Source organism: Amphiprion ocellaris, chromosome 8 (assembly GCF_022539595.1).
Source record: "Amphiprion ocellaris isolate individual 3 ecotype Okinawa chromosome 8, ASM2253959v1, whole genome shotgun sequence".
NCBI classification, from domain to species: Eukaryota; Metazoa; Chordata; class Actinopteri; family Pomacentridae; genus Amphiprion; species Amphiprion ocellaris.
This window is the reverse complement of record NC_072773.1, coordinates 27,290,212-27,317,774: the sequence shown is the minus strand read 5'-3', so window position 1 is coordinate 27,317,774 and position 27,563 is coordinate 27,290,212. Positions and strand designations below refer to the sequence as shown.

At 41.7% G+C, this 27,563-nt stretch overlaps 1 protein-coding gene across 9 annotated transcripts; it reads left to right on the top strand.

Annotated features, from left to right (window-relative positions):
* On the top strand, nt 1-26,164 carry znf512b (zinc finger protein 512B). 9 transcript variants are annotated; one of them, XM_055012725.1, is made up of 18 exons: nt 2-1,387; nt 1,469-1,524; nt 2,649-2,780; nt 11,645-11,724; nt 11,881-12,009; nt 12,308-12,483; nt 12,596-12,879; nt 12,982-13,053; nt 13,897-14,031; nt 15,138-15,259; nt 16,530-16,622; nt 19,181-19,279; nt 19,862-20,116; nt 20,256-20,591; nt 20,930-21,031; nt 21,194-21,256; nt 21,685-21,783; nt 22,285-26,164. In XM_055012725.1, the coding sequence occupies exons 3-18, from the start codon at nt 2,651-2,653 to the stop codon at nt 22,627-22,629; spliced, it is 2,520 nt and encodes an 839-aa protein (XP_054868700.1). In that variant the 5' UTR covers nt 2-1,387; nt 1,469-1,524; nt 2,649-2,650; the 3' UTR covers nt 22,630-26,164. The 9 variants fall into 9 exon arrangements, with proteins under 9 accessions (XP_054868701.1, XP_054868700.1, XP_023134414.1 ...); XM_023278646.3 differs by having other exon boundaries at nt 1,469-1,561; XM_055012724.1 differs by lacking the exon at nt 1,469-1,524 and having other exon boundaries at nt 4-1,387.
* Nucleotides 26,165-27,563: the final 1,399 nt, after the last annotated feature.

Genomic DNA, 27,563 nt, shown 5'->3' with positions numbered 1-27,563 from the left:
AAACGTGGATTAAAATCACCAGGATTGTTATTAGAATCCTGACCTTGAATTTGGGGGTAGATTATTACAAGAGCCACAAAGAAGAATGCTTAACAAATCAATTTTATGTGGCTCTTATGGCGAGATTTTGGTTGTCAGCTCAGTCGGCTTGGCAGATTTTTAGGCATAATTGTTATTCCAGCGGTTTTTGGAGAGAGCTGCTCGCAGTGTTTGACGGCCTACAAGAGAGGCAGCGACACTTAGAATAATCTGGAATATTTTTCCTTGGCGTGATTTGCTGCTGAAGGCTGGAGGACGATGCAATTACAGAGTGAAAATACTTAGCGACGGCTGCTGTACGGAATTTAAGCCCCTGACCCTTTTTCGTCAGCGCCGTTACGTCGGAAGAGTATCACGAGCCGGTGTTGCAGCGACTTTATTAGCCAGAAAGGAAAGAAAAAAGAGAAACAGCCCCACTGTTATTCCGCTCGAAATAGATAATAATAACGCGAGAGTTTGCAAGTTGCCTCAAGACTGTAGTTGCAACTGTCAAAGGTGGAGTGGATACGCGCATGACCCAACACACATTACTGTAATACTGTACACGGCCGCCGAGATAATATCCGTATAAAAAAAGCGAAATAATCCCGAGGTAAGGAGCCGAGGAGTGAACCAAAACCGACCGAGATTTGGCGTCTCTGCCGATTTTTCTTCGCTTCGCTTTCTTCTACTCTCACCGACAGTCTCGCAGCTGTCGAAATTACTGCACTAAACATATTTTTGTGGCTCCCTTTAGCTTCCAGCCAGCGCAAGGATTTTTTTTTTTTTTTTTTTTTTTTTTTTTTTACTCCTCCTTCGTAATAAAGTCGCCATTTTGCTTCACTGCCTATATAAACCATCCCGTATTCTAATATTTTTCCTCAAGGAGTCGGGGACCTACGTATGTTTTCTGGAGCTGTGTGCTTTTCCCTGCCATTTCTGGAAAGTGTTTTTAAGGAGAAGGTTGGAGAAGAAGTGCCTCGTGGTGTACATATTAATGCAGGAAAGGAGGAGTAAGGAGCGGGGGGTGGCGGAAAGGAGGCGATTGGAAACTGGGAATAAGGTGAAAGTGTCCTGGATTTCTTTTCATGTGCAGGCGGAATTGTGATTTCTGCTCTCCTGGTCGTCGTCGTCGTCTGTGGAGCCGGTGGAGGACGAGACGAGACGGCCGCCCGCTTCCCTCCGGGCCCCCCAGCCTCGGTCTGACCGGTCCTTGACGCACAGCAGGTGTGATTGCCATGTAACAGAACATTGGTGGAAAAACGCCCACTTAGGTGCCTGTCTCCTGACCCCCTTCCTCCTCCCCTCACGTGGGTGACCCGGGGCCACCACCCGGCCCCCGGAGCTGGGTGACTGCCCGGCAGTTCAGGTAGGTGTGGCCGGTGAGGAAAAGGCAAAAAAAAAAAAAAAAAAAAAGTGCATCACTGTTTTTCTTTTTTTTCTGTTGTAGTTGACAAACACAGCATGGCAGCGTGCCACGTGCCGTGTTAAAAGACTTATTTCCAGGTTGGTTTGTCAGCAGATTGTGTGGAGATGTGAGATGGTGAGTGGGTGTCAACCAGGTTTTGTTGTGTCTAGCAAAATGCATGTTAATAAAGTTACTGTGAGGGATTCATCTTTCATGGAAACACCAGCTGCAATGTTTAGGGATGCTCGATTTGCTCAGCACAAGCCAAAAGACACAAATGCAGAGAGCGGAGAGGTGGCTGTGCAGACTCCATCGCATCACATTTGTTTATTTTAAGTAGTTCTCAGACACCTCGCTGACACATCACACAGGAACAGGAAGATGACTGGTGTTGATGTGTGCCGTATTTCAGCATCCTGCAGGAGCATCGCAAAGTCAGTTTTATGAGCATGTTATCGGTGTGACAGATGAGCCACCGTTTGCTCGATATACAGCGAATAACACGGCATGTAAACGGACACTGAGTGGCCCCCACTGGGTGACCCTTTGTGTGCCGCTGTAATTCATTAGGAGAGTGACGTGGATGTGGGTGCTCAGAGAAAGCATGTTGGATGGTGATCAGCACCACTTAGCATAATTAGTGATTGTCAGCTGTCCCACGTTGGTGGGGAACGACAGAATTTGACACATACTGTAGGCTCACTGTAATCTATTAGAGATCGATGGACGATGCTGTGTAAACAAAAGACAACTGGGCTTCCCTCAAAAGCAGAAAACTTTGCCGCTGACCACGTGAGCTGCTCAAGAGATGCATCACTGCTTTTCATAATGCAAAAACTACTCAGGAAAAGAAGCGCTCTGTGTCCCCCGCCTCTCTTTGACTCACCTTTTTTCTAATGGGCCGAGCATGAAGTTAGTGTGTAAGTGAGAGTATTGATTTTGAAATGAAACATGGAAGGTCACGCCCTCATTACCACTGCAGATGATGTGTGTGCCTCCACTCAGATAACCTTCAGTCCTATAGCACCGACGGCCAACGCGAAGAAACTGCATTATAGAACGAGGAGACGGCATCATCGCGGGCTATTGATGCAGTGGACTTTGCTAATAATATTTTGACAAACAATGGAGCCCGATTAATGAGAAGCAGAGAGCATACCAGATAGAGCCTTCAGCAGTCTAACTCTCCTGTGTGTTTGAACCCTCTCGTCTACCATTGCAGGCATGGAGAGCCCCAGCGGCCCCAGGCTTGGGAAGCTGTCCTCGTCGGGGCTGCCAAGGGGCCGAACCCCCAAGCATGGACATCCCCAGGAGCTTGTTCGAACCACGGCAGGCCCCGAAAACAACAAACACAGTGAGTGAGGAGCCGCTGCACTTTGTTAAATGAAAACAGTGTGCGACTGTAGCTGGAATGACCCAGGTTTGCTCTTGGACTGCCTCCAGGATGAATTTCATGTGGTGATGCAATGTGGAGAAAAGCTACTGTCTGCATACAACACCAAATACAGAGACACATACGATCATTGCATTTGGTTTTCCTGCACATTTATCTCTGTTTCATTGGCTTTGCATTGACTGGCATTTACGATTCAAGGGTAGCTCTTCAGAACTTCACTGCTATTTCTCAAGGATTTAATTAACATACCATACATGTAAGGGGCACTGCAGCTTTTTTGAATGGGTTATACTTTATTAAGAATCAATGGCTCCAGCCTCAGTGTAATTCTACCCCTCTCACCACAGAAGGGCCTGGAAACTACAACGTTTTTCCTGAGACTGCCTTACAGTGAGAAAACCAAACAAATAAGTATTGCCAAGAGCTGACATGAGTGAAACCCCAAGCCATCTGGATGGAGATGGAAGATTTAGGAAAGAGGGAGCCAGGCTGGGGAATTATTTTTCAATCCAATAACCAGCAGATCATCATGACTTTGTTAATAGCGTCAGGCGGGCTTGGAAAATTGGGGCTGTTCTAATGTGACCCAGTTGTTTTGGTTGCTACAAAATAGCCTCTCATTCCCAGACACAGAGCACCAACACTAGTCTAGGTGTTTCAATTTGTTTTCTTTCTGCATAATTATTCAGCCCCGTAGGCTTGATTTTCACGTCTGTGTGGGTGCGTGCATGTGTCTGCGTGTGTGCCTGCTTGTTGTGGACATGAATTCAATGCCTCCTTTGCAAGACAGAGCCGAGAGTGCAGGGAAGCCATACACAGCATCAGAGCAGTTGATTGAAATCTATCTTCTGCCAATTTATGATTATTTGCCTTGTTTTCTAATAGTTAGCAGCATAGCACTGGCACACAGTGTGCTCCTAAACTTCTCTTTGTATACAGATTGCCAGCTGATTTGCTGTTTTTGCTCTTGAAGCGTTTATTGTAGCAGAAGACAGAGGATCTATTTGAATGACAGGCTTTTCTCTGCAGCCTCTCAAAGTCCCGCGTTTTATAGATTTTTTTTCTACACTTTATCACTCCGTAAACAAGATGAGTTTATAAATCAATCAGTGGAAAGTTTGTGGTGGTCTCTGCCCTAATCATTTTGAGACTAGAACTGAGAGAAACACACTTGGCTTCGGTTCCCTAATGAGTAACTGTGATAGTTGTGAGTGTGTCTGTGTGTGTCTTGAGGTAATAATATCGTAAGTGACGGATTGGCCTTGGTTTTTATGGGACTTTTTCAGGTAACTTAAGACTCAACGGCTTCTTTTTTTCACTGTTGATGTGCTTTGACTCATTAACGTGGAGCTTCTCAGGGATACTAGTGCAGTAATTATGTCAGTGTATTTGGTAGTGCAAGTCTGTGTCAAAGACAGCTTCTAGCACAATTTGATTGCACAAGATTAAAATCTACATTCCACCGTGTTGTAGCTGAAGGATTGTTTTGTTTGGTTAGAAAGTCTCTCTTCGCTTGATCATTACCTGAGGTTTCCATAGCCTTTAGGGAAGCTTAGCTGTTAACTTTGCCGGTGGATGGAGTTTTTATGTGATTAAGAGGTTTCAAGATTCTCTATGAACGTGCAGGAAACTTAAAGGGAAACACTGGGTTACATATGCAGAATGTAGTGCAAGAACAACAATTAACACAAAGCAGAGGATCGGAAAAACATGAGAAATTTTATATGTCCATCAAAACAGGACCAGATTACAGTGCCATTTATATTCAGTATTCACCACACATTAACTGGTTTGGTATATGATTTACTCAGCTGTAGCTCAGGCAAAAAAGTATTCATTGACAGACCGGGCTTTCTAGTTCTTTTACCAACTACATCTAAATCAAAATGCATTTCAGACAACAAGCAATCTTTTCAAATGTCCTTAGCTCACAACTCAACAGCTTTCTAGAGCTAATGATGAGGAGAAATGCTACAGTGTTAATAATAATGAGCCTGCCGCTAGCTTGTCTGTCCCAGGGGAGCTGTGAACCTCAGTTTGGGGAAACAAAGGCATCAATATCTGAGGCTCCCTGTAGAGGTTTTTCAGGACTCAGTCTATGCACATTGTACACAGTGTGCCCTTCTGATGACCAGGTACCTTATTATGTGCCCTCATCACACTGCTAACTTTTCATTCTTCATTCTATGTCCACGGGGAGTTTTAGCGGTTACATCTTGTCGTATTGTCAGATTTCACGTTGATCGATAGCTCTCCCTGACGTAAACTTTACATGATGTAACAATGAAGAAATTCTGGCTGGCTGGACTGTTGTTTTAGTAGTGGTTTCCTGAAATTCCTCCATGCCTTTATGCATGAAGACCGAACCTGAAACATGGGTTTATGTGCTTTGGTAGAGCTTTTGTGCCTTGGGTGTTGCGGTTGAGCTGTCACTTTGCCACACCAGACAACTCTCAGGAAAGGATGCGGTCCTTGAGGGTGACTGGCGCTCTGCCTGTTTTGCTTTTTTCTTTCTTTTTTTCCTTGCTGTGAGATTTTTTTTCCTATTTAAGCCCTTATTTGGCTCATAGTTTTCAGTTTTTGTATTTGGATGAGTACTAATGCTGTTCTGCCAAATGCTGTAGGAAAAGCCCTGAGATTAGGCGCATGTCTGCAAACAGTAATTGAAGTCTAAATAAGTAGAGTATATATGTGACCGTTGTCCTTCCTTGATGGAGAGTTGTGCAATACCCTACCTGATTACAAGACACTCTATCCATTGGGCATGTGGTGTGTAAGGGGAGGTGGGTGCTCCACATTTGTTGCTGTGCTTAAGCTTGGAAAGTTTAGAAGATAACTGGGTTGGGAGGGGATATAAGTGCAGCAGGGTAAGTTAAATGCTTGTGCGTGATGGTAATGTGCTAATTCTTGCAGTTTGTTTTTGCTTATCTTTACTTGTCTCTGCTTGTGTGTGCAATGATGTGTGAACACTGCTATATGTGTTCTCAAATGACAGTCCTGTACTCTTGACTTCAGAACCTTCAGTTTCCATCAGCTGAACCTGTGTATTTGCTTCAGCACCATTCTCTCGCTCTTCTTCTCGATGCAGTGCTGTTTCACACTTTCTCTCACTCGATTGTTGTCCAATTCTCCACGCATAACTGTCAATCTTTTCTATTTTATCCTCCCTCAAACTCTTAATTTAGTTGATGTTTCACTCATCAGGCAGTATCATCAACAGCAGTGACTCAAACTTACTATTCCTGCCACCTTCCATTTCATCCCTACAACCTTCTTCATCCTATTCCTATCTGTTACACTCACTCCCTTCCTCATTCTTCTCAGATTTCTTACATTTTCCAGCTCCCTCCTGCTAATGCTTTGCGTCTACCAACTACCAAAAGATAAAATCAATAAAGAGCTATACATTTGAAAATGTTTGTTTTGGGTTGAAATTGAATTCTGGTGCTTTTCTCAGCCTGATGCTGCATCTCGTTTTGAGGAGAGTCCTTTGTCATCTTTGTCACACCTTTATTTGGCAGACTTGAGGATGGCAGATGAGAAGGAGCACAGGGAAATGGGAGAGCAGAGAGATTGAGTTGGTGAGTCACTGTCCATAAGGAGGGCACTGCAAACAGTCTGGAGCAGGCATTGTCTGTCTGGCTCGCATATACAATACTATATGCCCTGCTGAATTAGCACATGCCTTTTTTTTCATGTGCACCCTGCATATGCAGTGCAGCAATGTCGACGCCACCATTATCTGTATATTTTCTGTCCAGTCAGTCTTATGTTTAAAGACATTTCATTTGCTTTGCTGTCAATTTAGCATCATCCCCTCAGATTTCACTGGCCACATGTGTGGTCAGTTATCCAAAGCTGTTGTGATTGGATGTCACTAAACACACCGCTGGCTTTGGGCCAAATGGGCATTGGGCAATACATTAGGTTTCCAATAATATGAAGCACGGCGTTGATGTGGAAGGCTGTAAAATCAATACAGGTCTGAAGAATCAGTCGAGGTACTATGAGTCACCAGATTATGTAGCAGCAATCTCAGGCCCGAGCTCCTCTCTTTGATTTGGCTGCTCCACGTGTGGTTTGGTGGTGGTAGTAAACTGATAGTCTACCATGAGTCTGTGTGGTGAGCCTTGGCTTCATATTCAGAGTGATTCACTATAAAGTAGTTCAGGTCACTGAGGGCAACAAAAATGTTTTCCATCAGGACACTTGCTGTGGTTCTAGGAGCTAAATTTAAAAGTTAGGTGGTTAGAAAATTTCCAAATCTAAGTCTGTTTAACACTATGGCACAGAGTACTAGACAGTCAGAAAGAAACTGAGTAGATTATACCCTGAACAGACAGGATCGATTGAAGTAGAGCATTATAGAGAATTTTAGAAACCACACCAATTGTAACAATTACGGACGTAGCCTCCAGGTCTGAAAGTAGATTTAACCTGCATTCTTTCTAATAGCCAGCAGAGATGACTTCTTTGGTTGCCAAAAAGTCCAATTGTAAAGAAGTTTGTGACAAAACAGCCCTACTTCCCACTTGATTTGTTACCTTAGTAAACATTTTCCCACCATGTTTATGGTCTCAATCGTGAGTGTCAAGTTCCTTTCAGTACAGCTTGATCATTTTGTAAATTTTGTGTTTTGCTTGTGATTGAAATATTGCTACCGTGTCGCCAGGCAGACAGAATGTCCTCAAGTTCTAAGTCAGTTCCAATCCTTGCTTGCAGTGTTTAGGTTTAAAAGACCAAGACGGGAAAGAAAATGTCAAGCTCAAGGCTTCAAAACGGTTGTCCACAAACTAAGTGACATCACAGTAGCTTTGTGCCCATCTTTTATACACAGTTTATGGCCACAACGCATGCTGGTACTCATAATAGCCTAAAAAGAAGAAACAGATTTGTGAAACTGATAGCATCACGGTACCATAAACATCTGACTAACTCATTGTGTCATTATCGAAATCATAAAACCAGTAAATGTCACAGAAAGAAACAAATACCAGATGCAAACCTCTTTTTCTTCACAGCTGTCTCAACAACTTACAGCGTTTATTGGTTGTTTAAAGTTTTTTTTTTAAAAGCAAAGGCATGATCACCCGAAATCATTTCCCTAAATAGTTCCGCTATAGAAGGCCTGTTCCTTTTCAGATGTTTTTCACAAAATTTAGAATGAAATATAACAAATTAATAGAACCATATTTGAATGTGTGCTAACAAGTGTATCTAGCCTATGTAGGAGATTAGATGCAGAATTACACAGAAAGAAAGGGAGAGGGAGGGCAGAAAGACAGTCTTACAGAGAGAGGTGGGGGGGGAGAGGGAGAAAGGGAAAAACAAAGACAGAGAGTAAGAGCCAGACTCACTGAGAGAGTCTGGTTCTCTTTCAGTTAGTCAGTGTCTGGGCAGTAAAACTGTTCTGGTGCTGCTCCACCACACTTCTCATTCTTACTCACTGTCTGGAATCAGGCCTGACTGGGAGGGAATATGGGGACGTCTTCAAAAGGAGGTGCGTATGATGGGAAGAATTGTCCCTGCATTGGTGTGTGTGTGTGTGTGTGTGTGTGTGTGTGTGTGTGTGTGTGTGTGTGTGTGTGTGACACAGAGAGATTGAGGAACTGAGAATGCAGGATGGAAAATGTCATGTAGGATTATTGGAAGTTGTAGAAGACTGTTTGTGTGCATGAAAGTAGTGAAGTGCTAACTTGCCCACTAAACAGAATGTGTGAGAGAGGGGGACGCTGTGAAGAAGTAAAAGTAAAACCGCAACGGTTAAACTTTAAAGCAGCAAAGCAGAAACAGAGATGGCGGTAAGGCCTAGTGGTTGCACTCACTGTAAACCAACATCGCTTACTCATACTAACGACAGTTTCGCTCGTTGTCAGCGTGTTTGCTCTGTACTGAGTGCAGGTGTATTAGTTTCTCCATCTATTGTCTGTTGAGATTGAGGAAGTAGAGATACTATGTCTTCTTTCCATGGAGCTGTGTCAGTGGCGAGCGGTGTTTGTATTTGTGTGTTGTCGTTCTAAACTAGAGAATGTCTAAAAACCTACTGTGCAGACACAAGACAAAGACTCCTGTGTGAGTGTTTGTCAAGGAAAACAAATGACTGTTCTGTGTGTGTGCTTGTGTGTGTGTGTGTGTGTTTGTGGGTAATGTGTGAACCCTTGCACTCAGGGAGAGCAGTTGCAGGCGTAGCTAGGAGAACTCAGGTTATTTGAGATCATTAGACAGCTGCCAGCGCTCCTGGGCCCTGAATCTTCTCTTCTCTTCTCTTCTCTTCTCTTCTCTTCTCTTCTCTTCTCTTCTCTTCTCTTCTCTTCTCTTCTCTTCTCTTCTCTTCTCTTCTCTTTCTCTTCTCTTCCCCCTTTCGTCTTCTGCTTTGCTCTGTCAGTGTTAACCAGTGTGCACAGCAACAGTTGCAGACAGCTGGGAGCGAGTCACACTCTGACATTAGTTGAACAGCTGTTTTATCCCCATGGCCTGTGCCTGAGCACTGGGGTTTAGATTTGACACAATGGACCTGCTTTGTTTCATACCAAGACAATGGTTGCGATTGCTGGGATGTCTGAGCGCCAGCGTGCTACTTAGATTCACGCTAGCAGAGTAAAAGATATGAACTCATTTCACCCCAGGACAGGAAAGGCTGCTGTTTTGTATTTAATTTTACAGTAAGTTTTGCCAGCACATGTGCTGCTTTGGCTGTGCAGCTTTGCCTCTTTGCATTGTATGTGGGCCTAATTGTTCTGCATGCTGTAAAGAGGCCTCTGATAGTGGTAACTAAGACAAGTGGATCTTATTCCCATAGCAACAAGAACATATCTTTCCCAAGAGCAGAATTCATTAATTATGCCTTTCTTTTACAAGACCTTTATTTTCTAAGACAGGAATTAGAATGCATGCTCAATTTCCTCCTCAGCACAAGAGCAGTAGCGCCGACTGCATCACCTCTCCAGCTGCTACCCAGACAGCTAATAGAGAAATGCTCTGTCGCCTGGAGAATATTAATACACTCATAACCATGCACACACATCATGCTGCACACACACTGGTAATGGTTTTGTGTACTTGTTTGTGTGTCAGTGTGCGCTTTTATTTGTGTGTTTACACCTTGTGTCATGAACTATTCTGAAACACAGCCAGCAATGCTGTGCTACTTCTCATTCCATCTTATTCAGTCTTGTCTTGTTTTCTTTCTACCTTATTATTTTGAGCCAGAAGTAAAAGATTACATATAATCTGCCAGCCTATGTTTGTGTCGGTGTTTGTGAGTGAGAAACAGAAAGAGGACAAATAAGGGAAAAGGGGAAAGTTGATATTGTGTAACACAACGCAGGAAAATGAGAAGGGAACGTCATGGTAGGTTAGATTGGGAGTGTTTCTTGTACTTATTAACATCACAGACGGAGAGAGGTTCTTTTGCCAACAGGAGATGTTTTTGTACGGGCAACAATGGCTGTAAGTCAATTCATTTATCTTGATGAAAAATTATTGAACCGTTTCTGTAATCCGGGTAGGCAAACAGAACGCTTTGATCCAGTTTGGTACCCATCACAAACGGGCAGCACTACGCATGTGTGCATCCAGCCTCTGCTTGTCAGTGAGTTTGCAGGAGAAGACAGCAGTTAGAAGACACAATGTCATGTTCCTCAGCATGGGAAAGTGAAACAGATGCAAAAGAAAGTCAATGCAAGACCACCGCTGCATTCCTCTTCACAACAAAGGACTATTGTCTCTACTTGAAGTAGTTTCTCTTTGACATTTTCTAGATCTGATATGCCTGAACAGACACTAACGGCATCTTTGTCTCCTGCTTGCCTTGTTTCTGCTGCGGCTAGCTGGTCTTGCCAGATCAATGCTGGGAAGTTGAGTCCACATGTAAAGATACATCATTCTGAAGAGCGGAGCACAGCTACCTGCAGCACTGTCATTCAGTATTATGCTTGGTCAGAGTCATCCGCCTCTGCAATTCCCCTCTCTCCCTCAACATCCTTTGCTCTCTTCTTCTTCTTCTTTTGTCACCCCCCTCCCCTTCTTCCATCCTCAGCTCTCTCTGCCTTCCCTCTCGCTTTCCCACAAGTAGGACTGCATAGAGGGAATAGAGTGCAGGGCTGATAGTGTGGAGCTCTAATTGTAGCAGAGACGAGAGCGGTAATGAGCCAGTGGAACCATGGTGAAGGATTGGGATGGGTGTGGGCAGAGAAAGGGAAGGACGGTGAGAAAGCTGGACATGGGGTGAGAAAGGAGGAAAGCAGCAATATGAGATGGAGGGAGGGAGCAGTGGAGAGAGCTGAGGCAGTCGGTCTGCAGTCTGCTGTGTCAGAGGTTCACAGGCACTAGCGATTTATAGCTGATCTATTTGGCTCAACATAAGGCCTTTGGCCACGTTGCCTTCTCTTTCGCTCACACACACACATACATGCGCTCATTAATGTGCATGGACTCTATGTATACGCACATTACATACCGACATGTGAACAATGATCACTGTTGAACCTAACCACTCTAGCTCTGTGTGTTTGTCTCCTTCATATGTGTGCACGCTCTTATTTAGTTGAATAAGAGACAATAATTCTTTTATTTTGGAGATTTGAAAAGCTATTCTACTGAAGTTGGGCATGTGCAGCTTTGTAACATGTCAAGAATACTTGTAGAAGTTATCACAAGTGACCACGCTTGCTTTAAAAGTTCAATAACACAGAAGGCTGAAATTAAACTCAAGGATTCCAATTTTACATAACTTTTTAATTAAAAGTTGAATTTCATGAATATGAAGTGCCAGCAGTAGTCTGTTTCTAATTCAGATATGCTTTTCTTTCTCATTTTGCCAGGTCCAGTGTGTGATGAGCCGGCAGAGGGGAAGAGGAAAGGTCGTCCTAAAGCAGAAGTGCAGGAACTGAGAAGCATCCCTGTGAGTATTTCTCTTCGAAATGAGTGGGTGCTTGAAGTGGGCTTCATTATTTCTGCACAGAGGGCAGCTCCCCATGAATATGCACAGTATGCAGTAGTATATAGCAATAAAGCTTGCATTCAACTTTCCAACTCTGTCTTCCTCACCCCCGAGCAGGCCCATATGATAGTACAATGGAAGGAAGAGTTTAAACGCCGCTCCAGGGTTAAATGTCCGTGTTCAGGCTGCTGGTTAGAGTTTCCCAGCATCTATGGCGTCAAGTACCACTATCAACGCTGCCAGGGGGTGAGTCACTAGCCTCTGCTCTTTCCTGCTGTGTGGATTTTAACAGTGGATTACAACAAAGTACTATTGAAAACCTTCCAATGAAGGGCAATTGCAGTTCATACTAATTCCAGAGAATTTTGAATTTTCACACTGCAAATATTTAGTGATTATTGACCATACATGAGCAATTAGTCAGGCTTTGTCGAAAACGTGTGATTAGTCAGCTGAAGCCTTTAGTAATAGCTACCCACTGCTGTCAGTTTTTGCGTGGGGAGCGTGCTCACTCTAAATCCCCTCTCCTCATGTCTGTATTCAGGCCACCGTAGCTGAGAAGCTGAGTCACGGCTGTCCCTACTGTGAGGCAGTGTTTGCCACAAAGGTGCGCCTGCAGAAGCACAAGCTATGGAACCACCCAGACAGAGTTAGCATGGAAGCAAAGCAAGAGCAGGCTAAGCTTCTAAAGACTCCTATCAAGTCCAACACCAAGAAAAGGTGACTGGGATTTAGAGCTCAAATTCCCACCCACACAGAGCCACATAACGCTGTTCGTAACATTATAAATGCTGACTCCCCAAAACTGTCCTCCCTCGGTCTGTGAATTCAGGCCCATGGAGAACAGTCCCCCCTCTCCGGTGTTCTTCAAAGTGAAAAAGACCCACGAGGTGTCCACACCCTCTCAGAACGGGGAGCTGGCCCACCAGAAGAGCGAGAGGAAACAGCACAGCCACAGCCAGCCTTCACAGCAGATTCACCAGTCCCAGCCAGTCCAGCCTCAGTCTCAGCAGTCCCAGTCCCAAAGCACGTCATCCGATGCAGGGGAAAGTGAGAGTGAGGGGGGCAGCCTTCCCCCCTCTTTCCCAGACGAAGACCCGGAGCGAATGAGGCACAGTAAGATTACAGTATATCTTTTGAGAGGGATTCCAGATTCTCATTTTCTGCTTCCGCTGTATGCGTTTGACCATTTCTTGCTCTGTTTTTCTCTTGAGCCAGGACGGAAGCAGAAAACGCCTAAGAAATTCACTGGAGAACAGCCCTCTATATCTGGAACATTTGGATTGAAAGGTAGATACCGGCTGTTAAAAATAAAACATCTCTTCTAATGAGAACTTGTCCAGAACAGACAAGCAACTTTGTGTTGTAATCTCGCATCGGTGTGATAAAAAGTTCAAAAGAAGAGTTTTTATGGGCTTGCTGATTCATCACTGATTACAGCAGACCTCAGGAGCCCTATGATGATTTACGTAATAAAGAAATTATTGGGCGGACAAACATACCATTGCTGGAAAATAGGAATGGGGACTGTGGGTTCTGAGGTTGCTCAGAAGAACTTTACTGCATTGTGTGATTGGTTATGTAAGTAATTTTGAACACTCCCTACTGCTCCTGATCAATGGTGCTGGTCTCTTAGCAGTGCTAATATAGCAATTGTAGAGATATCTCATATCAGGCTAAGCAAATCAGTGACTCACACACCAAGAACACATCACGTACACACAGCTTTTTCAACCTGTCTCTCTCTCTTTCGGTCTCATTCATATGCTGAAAGTGTTCAGTGACTCATAAAGCATGAACAAGGCTGTAAACTACTTATCATCACTTGTCAAACAATTCATCTGCAGTTTGCAGAACTCACTGCTCTCTCTTGCTCCCTTTCAGTCTGCTTGTCATTGCTCCGTCATAGCGCAAAACAACTTCCTTTTTCATTCTCGGCTTTCTTTTTTCATTTTATATTCAGTATCAACTTTCCGTTTTTGTATCTTGTTCTTGTTCAGCGTTGTCCTACAACTGTCCATCTCTGCTCATATCTCTCACTTTGCCATGAACACCTACAGTGGGAGTATTAATTACTATCATATCTATGTGTGTGTGTGTGTGTGTGTGTGTGTGTGCGCATGTGTGTTGCAGGTATGACTAAGGTGGAGGAGAAGCTGAAGGCGGGCCGTGTAAAGAGACCGGAGGGGAGTGGGTTCAGTGAAGAGCCTCAGAGAAGACCTTCTTCGAGTCAGTCTTCCAAGAAAGAGTCAGCAACAACAAGCTCTGGTAAACGCAAAGATCACTTTTTTAAATGATTCAATTTGTCCTTGAAGTTGTTGGGATTTAGGTCTTGGTATGATTAAAAACACTACCAGTGATAGCAGAAAAAAATCTGTTTTCATTTTGCTTGTTTCTTTTTAAAAGCATAATTTTCAATCAGCAGAAGCCCAACTTTCCAAATCCCTCTGTTATGAATGTCTTGTTGCCAACCAAAAGCATTTTTTTGGCCTAAATGACATACAAAGAGTAATATTTAACTCTTCAAATCCCATGGGAGCGGCGCTGCTCCCATTTTACGAGTGCTCTTTAAATTACCGTAACCGTTTGCGCTACAGAGAAAATTCAAACGGTTCCTGAAAGAAGAGAAGATGCACTTTACAGGGTATTACGGTATGTCAAAGGAACCACGTGCAACCACGTCCATCACAAAATCCCATGGGAGTGGCACCGCTCCAATTTTACAAGTAGTATAAAATTCAATTTTTTTCTAAATATTTATTATAGTTCTTATTTTACATTTTTGTTGTCTAATATTTTGTTCATGTTCAACTCCAGTTCAAGTCAGTTTTTTGTTTTTTTCCACTTCAAACTATTGTTACATCATGTAAACACATAATTTATGTCAGATATTGCCAGATAATGAAAGCATAGGTTGTTCTGAAAAAAAAGGATAAAAGCAATCACTCACAGTATGATTTCTGACTCTTTTACAGCCCAAATAAAAAAAAAAACCCAAGCAGCCTGTATGACCCTTGGGTGTTAAAGGGTTAACCAAAGAAAAACTTAATAATACCTAATATGATTCTCTCTATAGTGTAGTATATGAGGAATCAGGCAAAAATGATAAAACATATGAGTAAATAATTTTTTAAGTGATCATTTTTTAAGGCAGATGAGTAATAGCAGGTATATGTTAATGCCTGTTCAGTTTGTTATTTCATTTAAGTGACTGACTACACATTATTGCTTGCTAACACAAGCATAGAATTTAATGATAGGGCAAAAAAACAGGAATAGCAAATACATCAAGGGAAATGTTATACCCATAAGGATATCATCTCATTATAGTTTGACTGGTTAACTAACAGAGCTGTGTTCTGGATGTTTCTCAGGTGCTGACACTCAGTGGCAGCGAGCTATCTCAGAGCGAGGCGAAGTGGTGTGTCCCACCTGCTCCATCGTCACCAGGAAAACAATCCACGGGCTCAAGAAGCACATGGAGATTTGCCAGAAGGTCAGTGAGTGACTGAGCTATTCATCAGACAGCGGTCAGGGTGGGTGTGCTGTCCCTACATCTGGTAGAGCGAGATATGAAACCAAAAAAAATGTTTTCCTGCCAGACAAGTTAATATCATTCCAAGACAAACACCTCATTAGAAGCTTGTTGTTGCTGCTGAAAATCTGAAAAAGACCCGAATGCCCCTAATATTAAACCCTCGTGTGGCAGTTGCTGAATGCTGTAGGTTCATTTGGAAGGAGTCTTAAAAACTCTTTGCTGTTTTTCTTTAAATTGGAATCCCTTGAAACATTTGACACTGTGCAATACACAATGTGTTAATTGAATTTAGACATCTCAGTGGAATCCATATTCATATCAACAAAAAGTTGTTGCATAATGACAAAACTCATACTTGCTATTAAAGTTGTTATTTTTTTTCCTGAGGATGAAATAAAGCTCTCTCAACCCAGAGCTGCAATTTCCACTCTGGATTACGACTCTGACTGCAACGTTATTAGATACGTCTCCCTGAGAACCCCATTGTGCAGAGTCTGGGGAGCCTTTACAGTAAAGATATTGATTGGGAAGGCTGTAGAAAAAAAACATCAGGCAGTATCTCAGTACAGTAATCTCAACCAGTTTTTCATGTAATATCCTCATTCATTTAATTTATGATATGAAAGCTACTACCAAGAGACATAGACCGGTTGGAAGGACACTGTACTTTCTGCAAGCGCTGTGTGTTTTTAGCATTTCACTTGATTGTGGTCAGTTGCAGTAATGAACGAAGTAGAGGCTTAAAAGGTTAAGCAGCTACATTACATTTAGCTCGACTGAACCTGGTGGATGGTGCAGTAGCCTTGGCCCTAAGAGAGATGGGTCCCTACTACCATTTCAAGTGCTCCTTAGCCCAGTGGCCCGTGTGACTCTATTAAGGTGACAGTCTGCCGTTACGCAATGACAGAATCACCACATTACCACTAGGTCACACGCTATCAAAACGCTTCTGTCTCCAAATCAATACCAAGGCGAGAAGAGAGGTCATTGACAAGGAACACTGTGCGTTAAATTGGCTTTTTTTCGGGTTCCTGAAGATTCTTATGTGTCTTTTGTCCTTTTCTTTGACCAGAATCGTGCGCTGATAGCAAACACTATTACATTACAGATGAAATGTTGCTGTATTGATGGATCCAATAAAGAGCAAAGCTAGCAACAGTGGGCTACTTATTAGTTTCCTTTCGAGAAATGTTATTTGATCTTCAGTTTGGCCTTCAACCCCCTGCAGCTCCAGGACGCCCTGAAGTGCCAGCAGTGCCACAAACAGTTCCGGTCCAAGGCCGGCCTCAACTACCACACCATGGCTGAACACAGCACCAAGGTACACCCATGGATGTGATCATTTCTGAAATCTGCTTCAAAGCTTCATCCAAATAGTAGCGCCCGCTCACTTTGTGTGTTTTTCCATCACTGAGATAGAAGTGCTTTGCTACTGTCACACTGACCCACTGAATGGGGTAGTTAATTAGGACACACCAAGCAGTGCACCCTTTCAGTCTTACACTGGTGATGCTACCTAAGGAAATCTTCCATACACTACTGCTCGTTTCAGTTTTCACAGGGCTTATTATAGAAAGATATTTTTTGACTATGCAGATGTCTGTCAATTTATACGAATCCATATGGATGCATATCATACAGTTAAAAATGCCTTTCCTTTGTTTTATGTTCAGTCTATTTCATATTCATCATCAGCTGCTATGGTCTTTTCTAAAAATGTGATCTGGGATTTTGTAAGCGATCATACATTCGCACCGATGATTGGTATTCGTGCCCTTGAAGTGCTCATATTTCTTCCCGCAGCTGTCTTAACTCTGGCAGCACAGAGCTTCATTAAGATATTATCACGAAACTCCTGCATTAGAGCAATGGTACCACTATGAAGTTTACTGAATAATTCAACACTGCCTGTTTGAAAAAGTATCATGAAAAATTAATGAATCTACAGGCAGTAAACGGCATGTAGCATGTGCGTTTTTGTATTGTTTTCTTTATGTGAGCACGTACGCGTATATTACATTATAAATGAGCACATGCATGTGTATGTGTGTCAGAGACTTGGGGTGTGTAATGTTTTCTAGTTTAATAGTGATGATGGATGACTGTTCCATCTGTGTCAGACAAGTTCAAGTGTTTGATGCCACCATTTGTCTTCAGACTGGACCTGTTGTTCCCTGACCTCATTGGCAGTATTCCAGTCCAGCAGAGCGAAAGACATTAGTACATGAGGTGTGTGTTAAAAGTCCGATGTGGAAAGTTTTAAGCAGGTAGCCCCCATCACAAAACTACGAAACTTTTTCAGCATTTCGCATATTAGATAATTAAAACTTTTGTGACAGAATGAAAACCTCATTGTGTTACTTGTGTGTTATTGTGTTGCCGTCTGTGATCTTGATCCAGACTCAAGTAGCTGCTGATTAAAGAAGGCTTTTATCATTTGGAGATTTGACGAGTGTCATACTCTTTTTTTTTTTTCATTTTCATTATGAGAAAACTGTAAACAGCAGAAAGTTCTAAATCAAGACCAGAAGGAGACAGCACGTTGTTTACAATCATGAGATATTGACGTACCCTTAGACCCCAAAGTATTTAGGTTGAATATTTTCCTTTTGTTTTTCGGGAAGATATCTGTTTCTCTGATATATTGCCTGCATGTCGAACAGTATCTGTCATGTTGTTTATTGTTGTTGATGTTCTATATTATTGCAGAGTGCTTGGGGTCGTTTTTTTGAGGCAGTGAAGGTTCATCCTCTGAAGACATTTTACATAATGCTTTTGTATAGTTGTTAAAACGGTGCCATTTCAATGTATCAAGAAGACAGTTATTTTATTGTTTTGTGTCTTTGACTGGACAAGAGTTTATTCTTACCGTGTTTGCAGCTATGACAGAACTAGTGCTGATAAGCTTGGTCATATTGTTCCTTATGAAAACATTCAAATTTAGTCATTTTCAGTGTCTCTATTAGTTGGTATAGTATCTTTATATATACTGAAATGTGTTTCTGTAATGGAAGTTGCATAAATGCCAGTAGTGGTTCATTTTGCTATGTTTTTATTAGTTTTCTCTGTGTTATTGTTGCTTGTTTTATTACCGTTTGTGTTGAATCTCTTACAGTCATTTTGATGTAATAGTGCTGCAGTGAAGTTAGATTTTTGCAGGATTTGGTATTTGCACTAACCCTTGGTTCAGTGTGTTGTCAGTGTGGTCACATGGCTCAGCCCCATTGCAGTATGGGAAAACACAGCAGGCTGACAGAAGGACAGAGGTCACCCGCTGAGGTTGACCTTGATGTCGCTACTGCGCAGAGTGCTGCCTGTTCTCTCACTGCGTTCCTCTTGTGCTTGCTCTTTTGCTCTGTCTCTTCTAGAGACATTAAGATTACATGCTGATGTAGTTTCATGCTTTCTTTTCCCTGCCGCTGGAAACCAAGCGAGACGTGTCATTTGTTGCGCCTGCAGCCTGTTGACAAACGGTGTCGCCGCTCCTCCTCACCGTTACTGAATGCTACTGTAGGGTTGCGTCTCAGTCATCTCTGTGCGTTAACACATGAGAAAACACATGAAGTTTGTTCCGCTGGGATGCCTCAGTACGTCCAGACTCTCCCCAGTTTTCTTTCTTCTCCCTGGTAGCCATCTGTCGTTCTGGTCTTGGCTGGGGTTTGGCACCAGCCAACACTCGAGCGAAAACATGAGTTTGACAGTTGTCATAAACATGCCTTGAGTAACAGCCTCACCATGAAACCATTTAATGATCCTGGCACAGTGTGAACACTAGAGATGGAAAACACATTTTCATCACGTTTTTTTTTTAAGTCATGAGGGAGTGGGAGGTGTTGTGGTGGGACATGCTCATGCGACGGTGTGTTTGTTCCGCCTCAGCCCTCAGGGAGCGAAGGCCAGACGGGCAACGAGCATGAGGAGAGAGAAAGGCTGCGCCGAGTGCTCAAACAGATGGGACGAATCAAGTGTCCTAGTGAGGTATGCACTTCTTCCTTCTTCCCCCGTCCTTTTCTCGTCTCTCTATAGTACTCTTGCTCTTCTGTGTCCCTCATTTTATTTGTCTCAACTTTTCTGTCTTTCATGTCACATTTATCTCAATCCTCATCTGCCAGGTTTGATTTAGTTTTTTCCAAATCCTCAGGCTTCTCTTTTGTGTCAGCCTCCTTTTACCTCTCTCTCTCTCTCCTTTATTCCTTTCTGCCTTGTTCTTGACATGTTGCCCAAAACCACATCAACACTCTGCTTCCCATTACTCACACTAGAGTGCAAAAGGCAGCGAGAGGAAGAGAAGAAGCTGCGAAAAATGGTGACATGTCGTAACGCTGAAAAATGAGCATCTTCCTCCCATTTTCTCTGTCTTTTTAACATTAACCACGAAATATTGACCAAATGCAGTAATATTGTTCCATTAATCCTACACTTTGTTCTACTTACCCAGTTTCCTGCTTAATGTGTGTTTTCATTCTGTCTCATTTCTGTCACTGGCGTCACACGATCACACAAACATTTTGTGTACAAACACACATACACACACACACACACACACACACATATATACAGGGCTGTTCAGCCCACTTTTCCAGTCTGATGGGCTACCAGTATCACCAGAAGCGTTGTGGAGGAGAGTTTTCTGACGATGAGAAGCCTGTGTTTCTGTGCCAGCACTGTGGAAAACACTACCGCTCCAAGGCTGGCAGAGACTACCATGTACGCACTGAACACTCCCCGGCCATCACCACCACCATGACAGCCACGACCACCACCAACAACAAGGACAACGTCACTGACACCAACAACAACACCGGAAAGGAGAGGGTAAGATCATCTCATAAGGCCACTGTAGTAGTAATAGACATATTTTTTCAGTTTATGCCTTTTATGAGAATATTTTTATTGAGTTTTAGTAAGTTTTTCCCACATTTTGCACTCAAAGTGGTGATTTCTGCTCTTCCAGACTGTCTCTGAGGAGTTTCCATCAGGAGGCAGGAAGGAGCTAAGCCAACCTGAGAAGAGGGACTGGCAGGAGAAACCACCATTCAGCCATCCTAAGGAGAAGGACAGGGAAGCTAGAGAAAAGGATTGGGAGAAGGAGAGGGAGAGAAACAGAGAAAAACCAGTCCACGCTGAGAGCCAGGGCGAGGATTTTGAAAGGACCCCCAGTGGCAGAGTGAGGCGGCGGTCAGCTCAGGTGGCCGTTTTCCACCTGCAGGAGATAGCAGAGGATGAGCTGGCCAAGGACTGGGGCACCAAGCGGCGCATCAAGGACGACCTGGTGCCCGACAGCAAGAGGGTGAGGACAGAGATGGGATGCACTAGACACACTTGACACGTATTCCTAGCAGACATGTAGAGATGATCACAGGAGACAAACACATTCATAGTCACCTTACATACAGGCGGAGGCTCATCAGTATTGTGTACTGCAGGTAGACATCTCCAGAGGCACAAACAGGATCACACATCAAAGCCAACATTTCCTTGCAAAAGCTTCATACAAACACAAATTGTAAAACCCTGATGTTGTCAGATAAATATGGCCCTCAGTCGCCTCTCTTTTGTATGCAGTATTTACACAGCAAGACTGTAACGCTACCACAAACACTGATCAAAATGTTCTCTTTTGTGTAGTTAAACTACACCCGGCCCGGCCTCCCCAACTTCAGCCCAGAGCTACTAGAGGCCTGGAAGAACCAAGTCAAGGAGAAAGGCTTCATCTGCTGCACAAATGAAGTGAGAACATTCATTAGTTTGATGTGCCACCTACAAAATCATTCTCTGTATTGAATGAAAACAACATTAACTGGTGGATTTGCCTCAACATTGCTCATTATGGTTACAATAGCACAGCTGAGATAGTATCTCCTCTCACTGTTTATTTCTGCTTTGTCTTAGAACTGTGAAGCTGTCTATTCCAGTGTATCAGGACTAAAGGCACATCTCGCCAACTGCAGCCAGGTACAAACCCACACACCACCAACCTGATTACTTTTGTCTCTGTAGACACCATATAAAACAAGCCTTTACACACATACAGAAATCTTACAGAATATCAACTCATATTTACAGTCAGCACATTTATGCTGTCTCATCATACTTATTTTTTTCTTTTTTATATCTGTGAATGTTTGCCTCTGCAGCCTGTATGCACCATGTCACTGCATGAGAAAAAAACACACAAAAATAAATACAAAAAGCAAAAAAGAGAGAGATTTAAAAGAAAAAGGTTAGAGAAGTAAAATTTAATTTTAAGGTAAAGTCCTAAAAATAGTAACACTTCAGTCTTTTTCTCACGTGATTTGAAAAGAAATCATTTTAAAAACTAAATTTACGCCTTTATATACTGTGCATACACATTCGTGCTTGTCTCTGTGTGTGTTTTAAAGGGTGGAGGTGAACTGGGGAAGTATACCTGTCTGATCTGTCAGAAGGAGTTTAGCTCAGAGAGCGGTGTCAAGTACCACATTAGCAAAACACACTCACAGGTGAGTCACACTCAGTGTAAACTTCAGAAGTAGCCTTAAAACAGGCCTTGATATTATTCACTCTCACTGTAATTACCCTCTCATAGGCAGCCTTTTCATATCTGTAAATATATGATAAGACCTGCTGAGTTGCACAGGGAGGTAAATTCACAATGTTTTGCAAACAGTCATTAACTTTTGGGGGCAAGTTTATACAGATACAGAAGGCTGGAAAATCATACTAATCTTTTCCTGTCAAGTACAGCACATGTAACACGATGCCTTGTTTACAAGATAGCACAGTAACCGTATTAAATACACTGTTTTTTCCCACAAAATAAGGACTTTTTCTATTCACAATTAACAACTTTAAAAATTGTCATCTTCTGGGACTCCAGGAGCTTCATAGATGAAGGTTTCCCCAGCTATTTATAGTGAGAAAGTTATACAATTGCACATGTATATGCTTCTTTACCTCTTTTAGGTCTAGATGATCACTGTGTGTGTGTCTTTTTTGCTTAGAACTGGTTCCGGGCAGCAGCTAGTCAAGTGGTCGCCAGTAGCAAGAGTAAAGTCCTGGAGAACAATGGGATCAAGGCTGAGGTGAGGAACGGTGCCACCACTGGTAAGAAGAGGGGCCGCAAACCGAAAGAGCGCCCCCCTGTGGATGAGCCTTCTCAAAAACAAACTGAAGCACTTACCACTACTCAAAACTCAGCCCCTGCCGTGTTCCCTTCTTCAGTCCCAGCACATTCCCCAACCCTGACCCGCGACCCAACAGACAGTAATAATTCAGGCCAAAACAGACAGCCCATCCCCTCCGCCACCAGACGAAGCAAACCCAAGAGGCTGTTACTGTCAGAGTAGCGCCGCTTTTGTCGACCCAGGAGCCAGAGTGGACACTTGCTGTACGTGTTATGCCGGGAAGCTGAAACACCTTTCTAACTCCACAAGGACTTGGCACTTAGGAGAAAGCCAAATCAACAACTGAGACGTGAAACATTTAGTACAGTCTTCAGATCCTGGATTTGAAACCCCCCAGAGTTATTGTGTGTACTGTTGTAAACAATACTCCAAACAGTAGTGCTTTATTTCTCCATTCCACTTTTGTCTCCTTTTTAAGGCACACATTTCAGTTTCTGTACTCACAGCAGGGGTGTCAGTAAAAAGATGAAATCCTGACCTTTACATGGATAGCATTTTTAAAACAGAGGTAGTATTCCAAATAAATGGAGAGTAATTTTCTCTGCCAGATTCGTGGTGTTGTGTTTGAGAGATTTTGAAAAGGATATTCTATTAGCATGGTGAAGTCATTTAATGATAGCTAGTGTTTTCACATTTTTTCACAGATATACTGTACTGTGTACATAAACAATATCTATATATATATCTATATACTCAAAGCAATGATGCCATCTGTCATTTTCAAGCCTGACACGTCCAGTTGGATCATGAGCAGTCAGAATTTTTGCAGTGTGTGCTGTAGTGCAATGTTGTTTTGAATTAGATTTTGTTTTCCTGGTTTTGCTTTCATTGTTTTTTACTTTTCATGTTTCATGTAAGCTAATGTCATATAAGCTAAAATGTTGGTCAGTTGTTAATCATGTTCCACTCTTTTTCCTACAGCTGCCACTTAAGTGACATTTATTTTCACATGACAGTGAAAGGTGTCTGCTTTGACAACCAGAATTAAGTGTCAAAAGATTATTTCCGCATTTCTTTTACACTGCAGTTGGAGAGCAGAATACCCCAAAAAGTGATTGTTAGAAATTTTCATCTGTATTGTATAAGTTACTTACAATGATGTGTAATATGACATTGTTTAATTGATTTTAAGCAAAAGTTGAAGCATTCTAAAATAGGACTGGCAAAGCTAAATGTTTGACAGAAGGAAAGACTTTGTGTGAAGCTTGTTGCACCATTGCAGCACAATCAAATGATGTGACACCATTTTAAAGGCGGCCATGTTTTGGCTACTGCTTTAGCTTGAATCAAAGCTGAGGAGAGAAGTAAAATACTATCTTTTATAGAGAGGTTGAGGATAATAATCTTTTATTAAACAGAAAAAATTTCAAATGAAAATCCACATATAATAATGTATATGAATTAATTTCTGGACGCTCAAAGTTATTGCCTTGCACTTTAACCCTTAACCCTTCTTGCTCCCCTCTTGTATTTTTGCACTCCAGGAATATTCAACCTTACCTAGTGGTTGGCTGGTACAGGAGTGGGGATGTTTTACTCTGATGAAAAACTAGAGGAAATCTAAATTTATCTTTACATGGGTAATGAGCAACATGATTAACTCTTTCTATATAGTGTCTGAAATCCAACTCGACCGTATAATTATGACCAGAAAGCCATAACCGGTCCTGTTGAAGTTTAAGGCTGCTCTGCCACTTGATATTAGATTAGCTTCAGATTTTAAAAACAAATATGAAATATTAAATTACTTTTCAAATCTAAAAGATCAGAGAATATTTTCGCTTTAACATGTTTAAAGTAGATACTTGAATCCACAGTTGTGTTAACGATTTGAGCAAATGACAACTCCATAAATATTTGATTATATTTGCAGTTTATGTCCATAAAAATAATGACTCGCTTGCTTGAAAAAGAGACAGATCATAAATCTATTTTATATTCTATCGTGTGTGTTACCTAGATAGCAATCTGATAGCTTTGGATAAAATTGTGATGTGAGGATATTCTGGTGAGATTATAAGGGTGCTTTACTTGCCACTCTACCTTAAGGACCTGATACAACTCACTTTAGTCCACTGATCCATCCTGCCATGATCTCCTCACTGGCAAGTCCTCTGAATTTTGCACCAAAATGTCAATGTCATCATAAAAATCAAGCACTGATGTCAGCAGAACATTTTCAAGAAACGTTGAATTTGAATTTTCTATGTGTCCCAGGTGGTGTCATTCCTACGCTGTGACTTTTTATAAAGTAACGCAAAGATTCAGTCTGAGTTCCTCCATTGCTAATCAACTGATGGAGTGAGTTCAGATGGGGATGATTATGCATGTGTCTCTGACAGTGGGATGGACCTTTACAGTAACTTCTATCCAGGTTCAGTTGATGGAGAGGATGAGTTAGACGAGCACTGATTGGTCCTTGGACTTTTTCAATATGAGTTGTCCAGACCTTGTGTGTGCGTGCGAGTGTGTATGTGTGTGTGTGTGTGCGCAGGCGTATGTGTGCATTAAACAGTTAGCACCTTTGTAATGACTGGATGTCAGAAATGGTAACACTTTAGTCGAGTGTTACGCCGTGGCACAGAATCAGTTCATCAGCTGCTTGTTACTCGTTTCATTGATAACGTCACATTGACTGTGTTTACCTGACAAGCTTTGGTGTTGCAATATGATAGTTTAGCACTGCTTTTAACAGTGGGTATTTTATATTTTATCACACCCTTTACTATCTGTCTTCCTATGATGTGGAAAACACATATCTATCCCGCAGTGTGAGCTAACTGCAACATGTTTAGAGAGTACAGCAATACACCATATTTAGCTGATTTTGTTGGCTTGCTGATATTTTGATATTGATGTGTCTTCTCAAAATTGTATGGCTTTTTTTTCACTCCCCTACTTTTATTTGTTTGCTTTGAAAACGCTTTTTACATGTTATGAAATCTAAACATTAAACAAAAAAAGGTTGAAAAAATTTGTAGACCACCGAGAACATTGTAGGCCTGTGTGTTGGCATACACTGTTATTTTATCCATTTTGATGATGCACATAAATTGAGCTTTTTCAGTACATGATGGCAAACACATTGAGAGAGTCCTTTATTATTATCTATTCAATATGGGACAACAAAGGCATATGTATGTGTGTTTGTTTCTGTATTTAGTGCACTTACTATACCATGAAATAGGCTTGAAATAGGAGTGTTGTTGGAGCTTTCTAGTTACCTGGACTGTGTGTGGTGTGAATTTTGTACCTGGGGAAACAGCAGGCTCAAGTGTCTTCCCTTTGTCAGCAATGTTATTTCCAAAAACCAAGATTGATCCTTAGAAATCCCCTTAGGCAGCCTAAGAATTTTACCCTTTTATTTGGACAACAGTGGTCCGTTTTGTATGCTACCTACTTCAAAAGCAGGAAATGGCATCCGGCTCTGTTTGTCGGGGCCCTTGTGATGAAACTTTTAAGAGTTTTAAGAGATGATGCTGTAGCTCATAGCTGTTTATGGCATAGAGGTAACAGATAAAATGAGACTAATTATGTATTAAAGATTTCCATATCTGAAATTAAGCTGTATAGTACCTAACATTGGAGGAATCAGTGCCTCCTTTGAGTCTGAACTGTTACAATTTTTCTCCCAAACTTGTTGTATTACCTGTGCATTAGTATCCCTCAACTAATTAATAAAAGTTTGTTGACTAAAGCTGTGTCATCTGTGTCACGTTTTAAGTCGGAATATGTAGCTCTTAGCTGTATTATATGTTACAGTAAAAATTTTTTTGGCGTGTAATAGACTTTTCTTGGGCTGGATGTTTTGACATGTGACAAAAATCATTATAAGTTGCAAGTACTCCTTCCAGCCTGTGTTATACTTGAACACAACATGTATGAAACACCCACATTAAAGGGAGCCATCATTAATTGCTTCCACTTATGTCTTTCTTGCCTGGACATGCAAAAAAATAAAATATGAATTTTGTTTTGCTAAAACACAGTTATACATGAAAAATATTCACAGAAGAATCTGATGTATTTCAAATTTTCATTATTCTCATTATTATTATTATTATTATTATTGTGTTCATGTTTTTGAGTCACAGGGGGAAGAAAAATTGTAAAATGACATAAATGAGTATTCAACGCATTTACTTAGATGAAAAATCTACCTTTCATAGTCCCACAAGGGTCTAAGGTATTTTGGATTATTATTATTATCATGATGATGATGATTATTATTATGATTATTATTATTATTATTATTATTATTATTATTATTATTATTATTATTATTATCATTATCATTATCATTATCATTATTATTATATGATTGTTGTATTCATGTTTCTGAGTCTCAGAAAAAAATACTTATATGAATATAGTAAACTAACAGTAAAATGGCAAAAATTATTATTCAACACAATTAATTACATAAATAGTTTACCTTTCATAGACAGAAGAGTCTGCGGTATTTCAGATTTTTATTATTATTATTTGTAGTAGCAGTAGTACTTATAATAATAATAATAATAATAATAATAATAATAATAATGTCATTGTTATTGTGTTCATATTTTTGTGTCAGAAAAAAAATAAAATGACAAAAATGACGGGCTGCACAGTGGCGTAGTGGTTAGCACTTTCGCCTTGCAGCGAGAAGGTCCCTGGTTCGCGTCCCGGCTTTCCCGGGATCTTTCTGCATGGAGTTTGCATGTTCTCCCTGTGCATGCGTGGGTTTTCTCCGGGTACTCCGGCTTACTCCCACAGTCCAAAAATATGCTGAGGTTAATTGATTATTCTAAATTGCCCGTAGGTGTGAATATGAGAGTGATTGTTTGTCTATATATGTAGCCCTGCGACAGACTGGCGACCTGTCTAGGGTGTCCCCTGCCTTCGCCCGAGTAAGCTGGGATAGGCTCCAGCACCCCCCGCGACCCTAGTGAGGATTAAGCGGTGTATAGATAATGGATGGATGGATGGATGGATGACAAAAATGACACGTTTATTTACATGAATGATTTACCTTTCATGGTGAGAGACTTTTATTTTGGATTTTTATTATTATTATTGTTATTATTTTATGATTGTTGCATTCATGCTTCTGA

What these genes read in the sequence shown, in the direction of transcription:
- znf512b (XM_055012725.1), top strand. Translation starts at nt 2,651, where the DNA reads ATGGAGAGCCCCAGCGGCCCCAGGCTTGGGAAGCTGTCCTCGTCGGGG. An exon ending in CCCCGAAAACAACAAACACA is followed by an intron (nt 2,781 to 11,644) that starts GTGAGTGAGGAG and finishes TCATTTTGCCAG; the next exon opens with GTCCAGTGTGTGATGAGCCG. An exon ending in GAATCAAGTGTCCTAGTGAG is followed by an intron (nt 19,280 to 19,861) that starts GTATGCACTTCT and finishes ACATATATACAG; the next exon opens with GGCTGTTCAGCCCACTTTTC.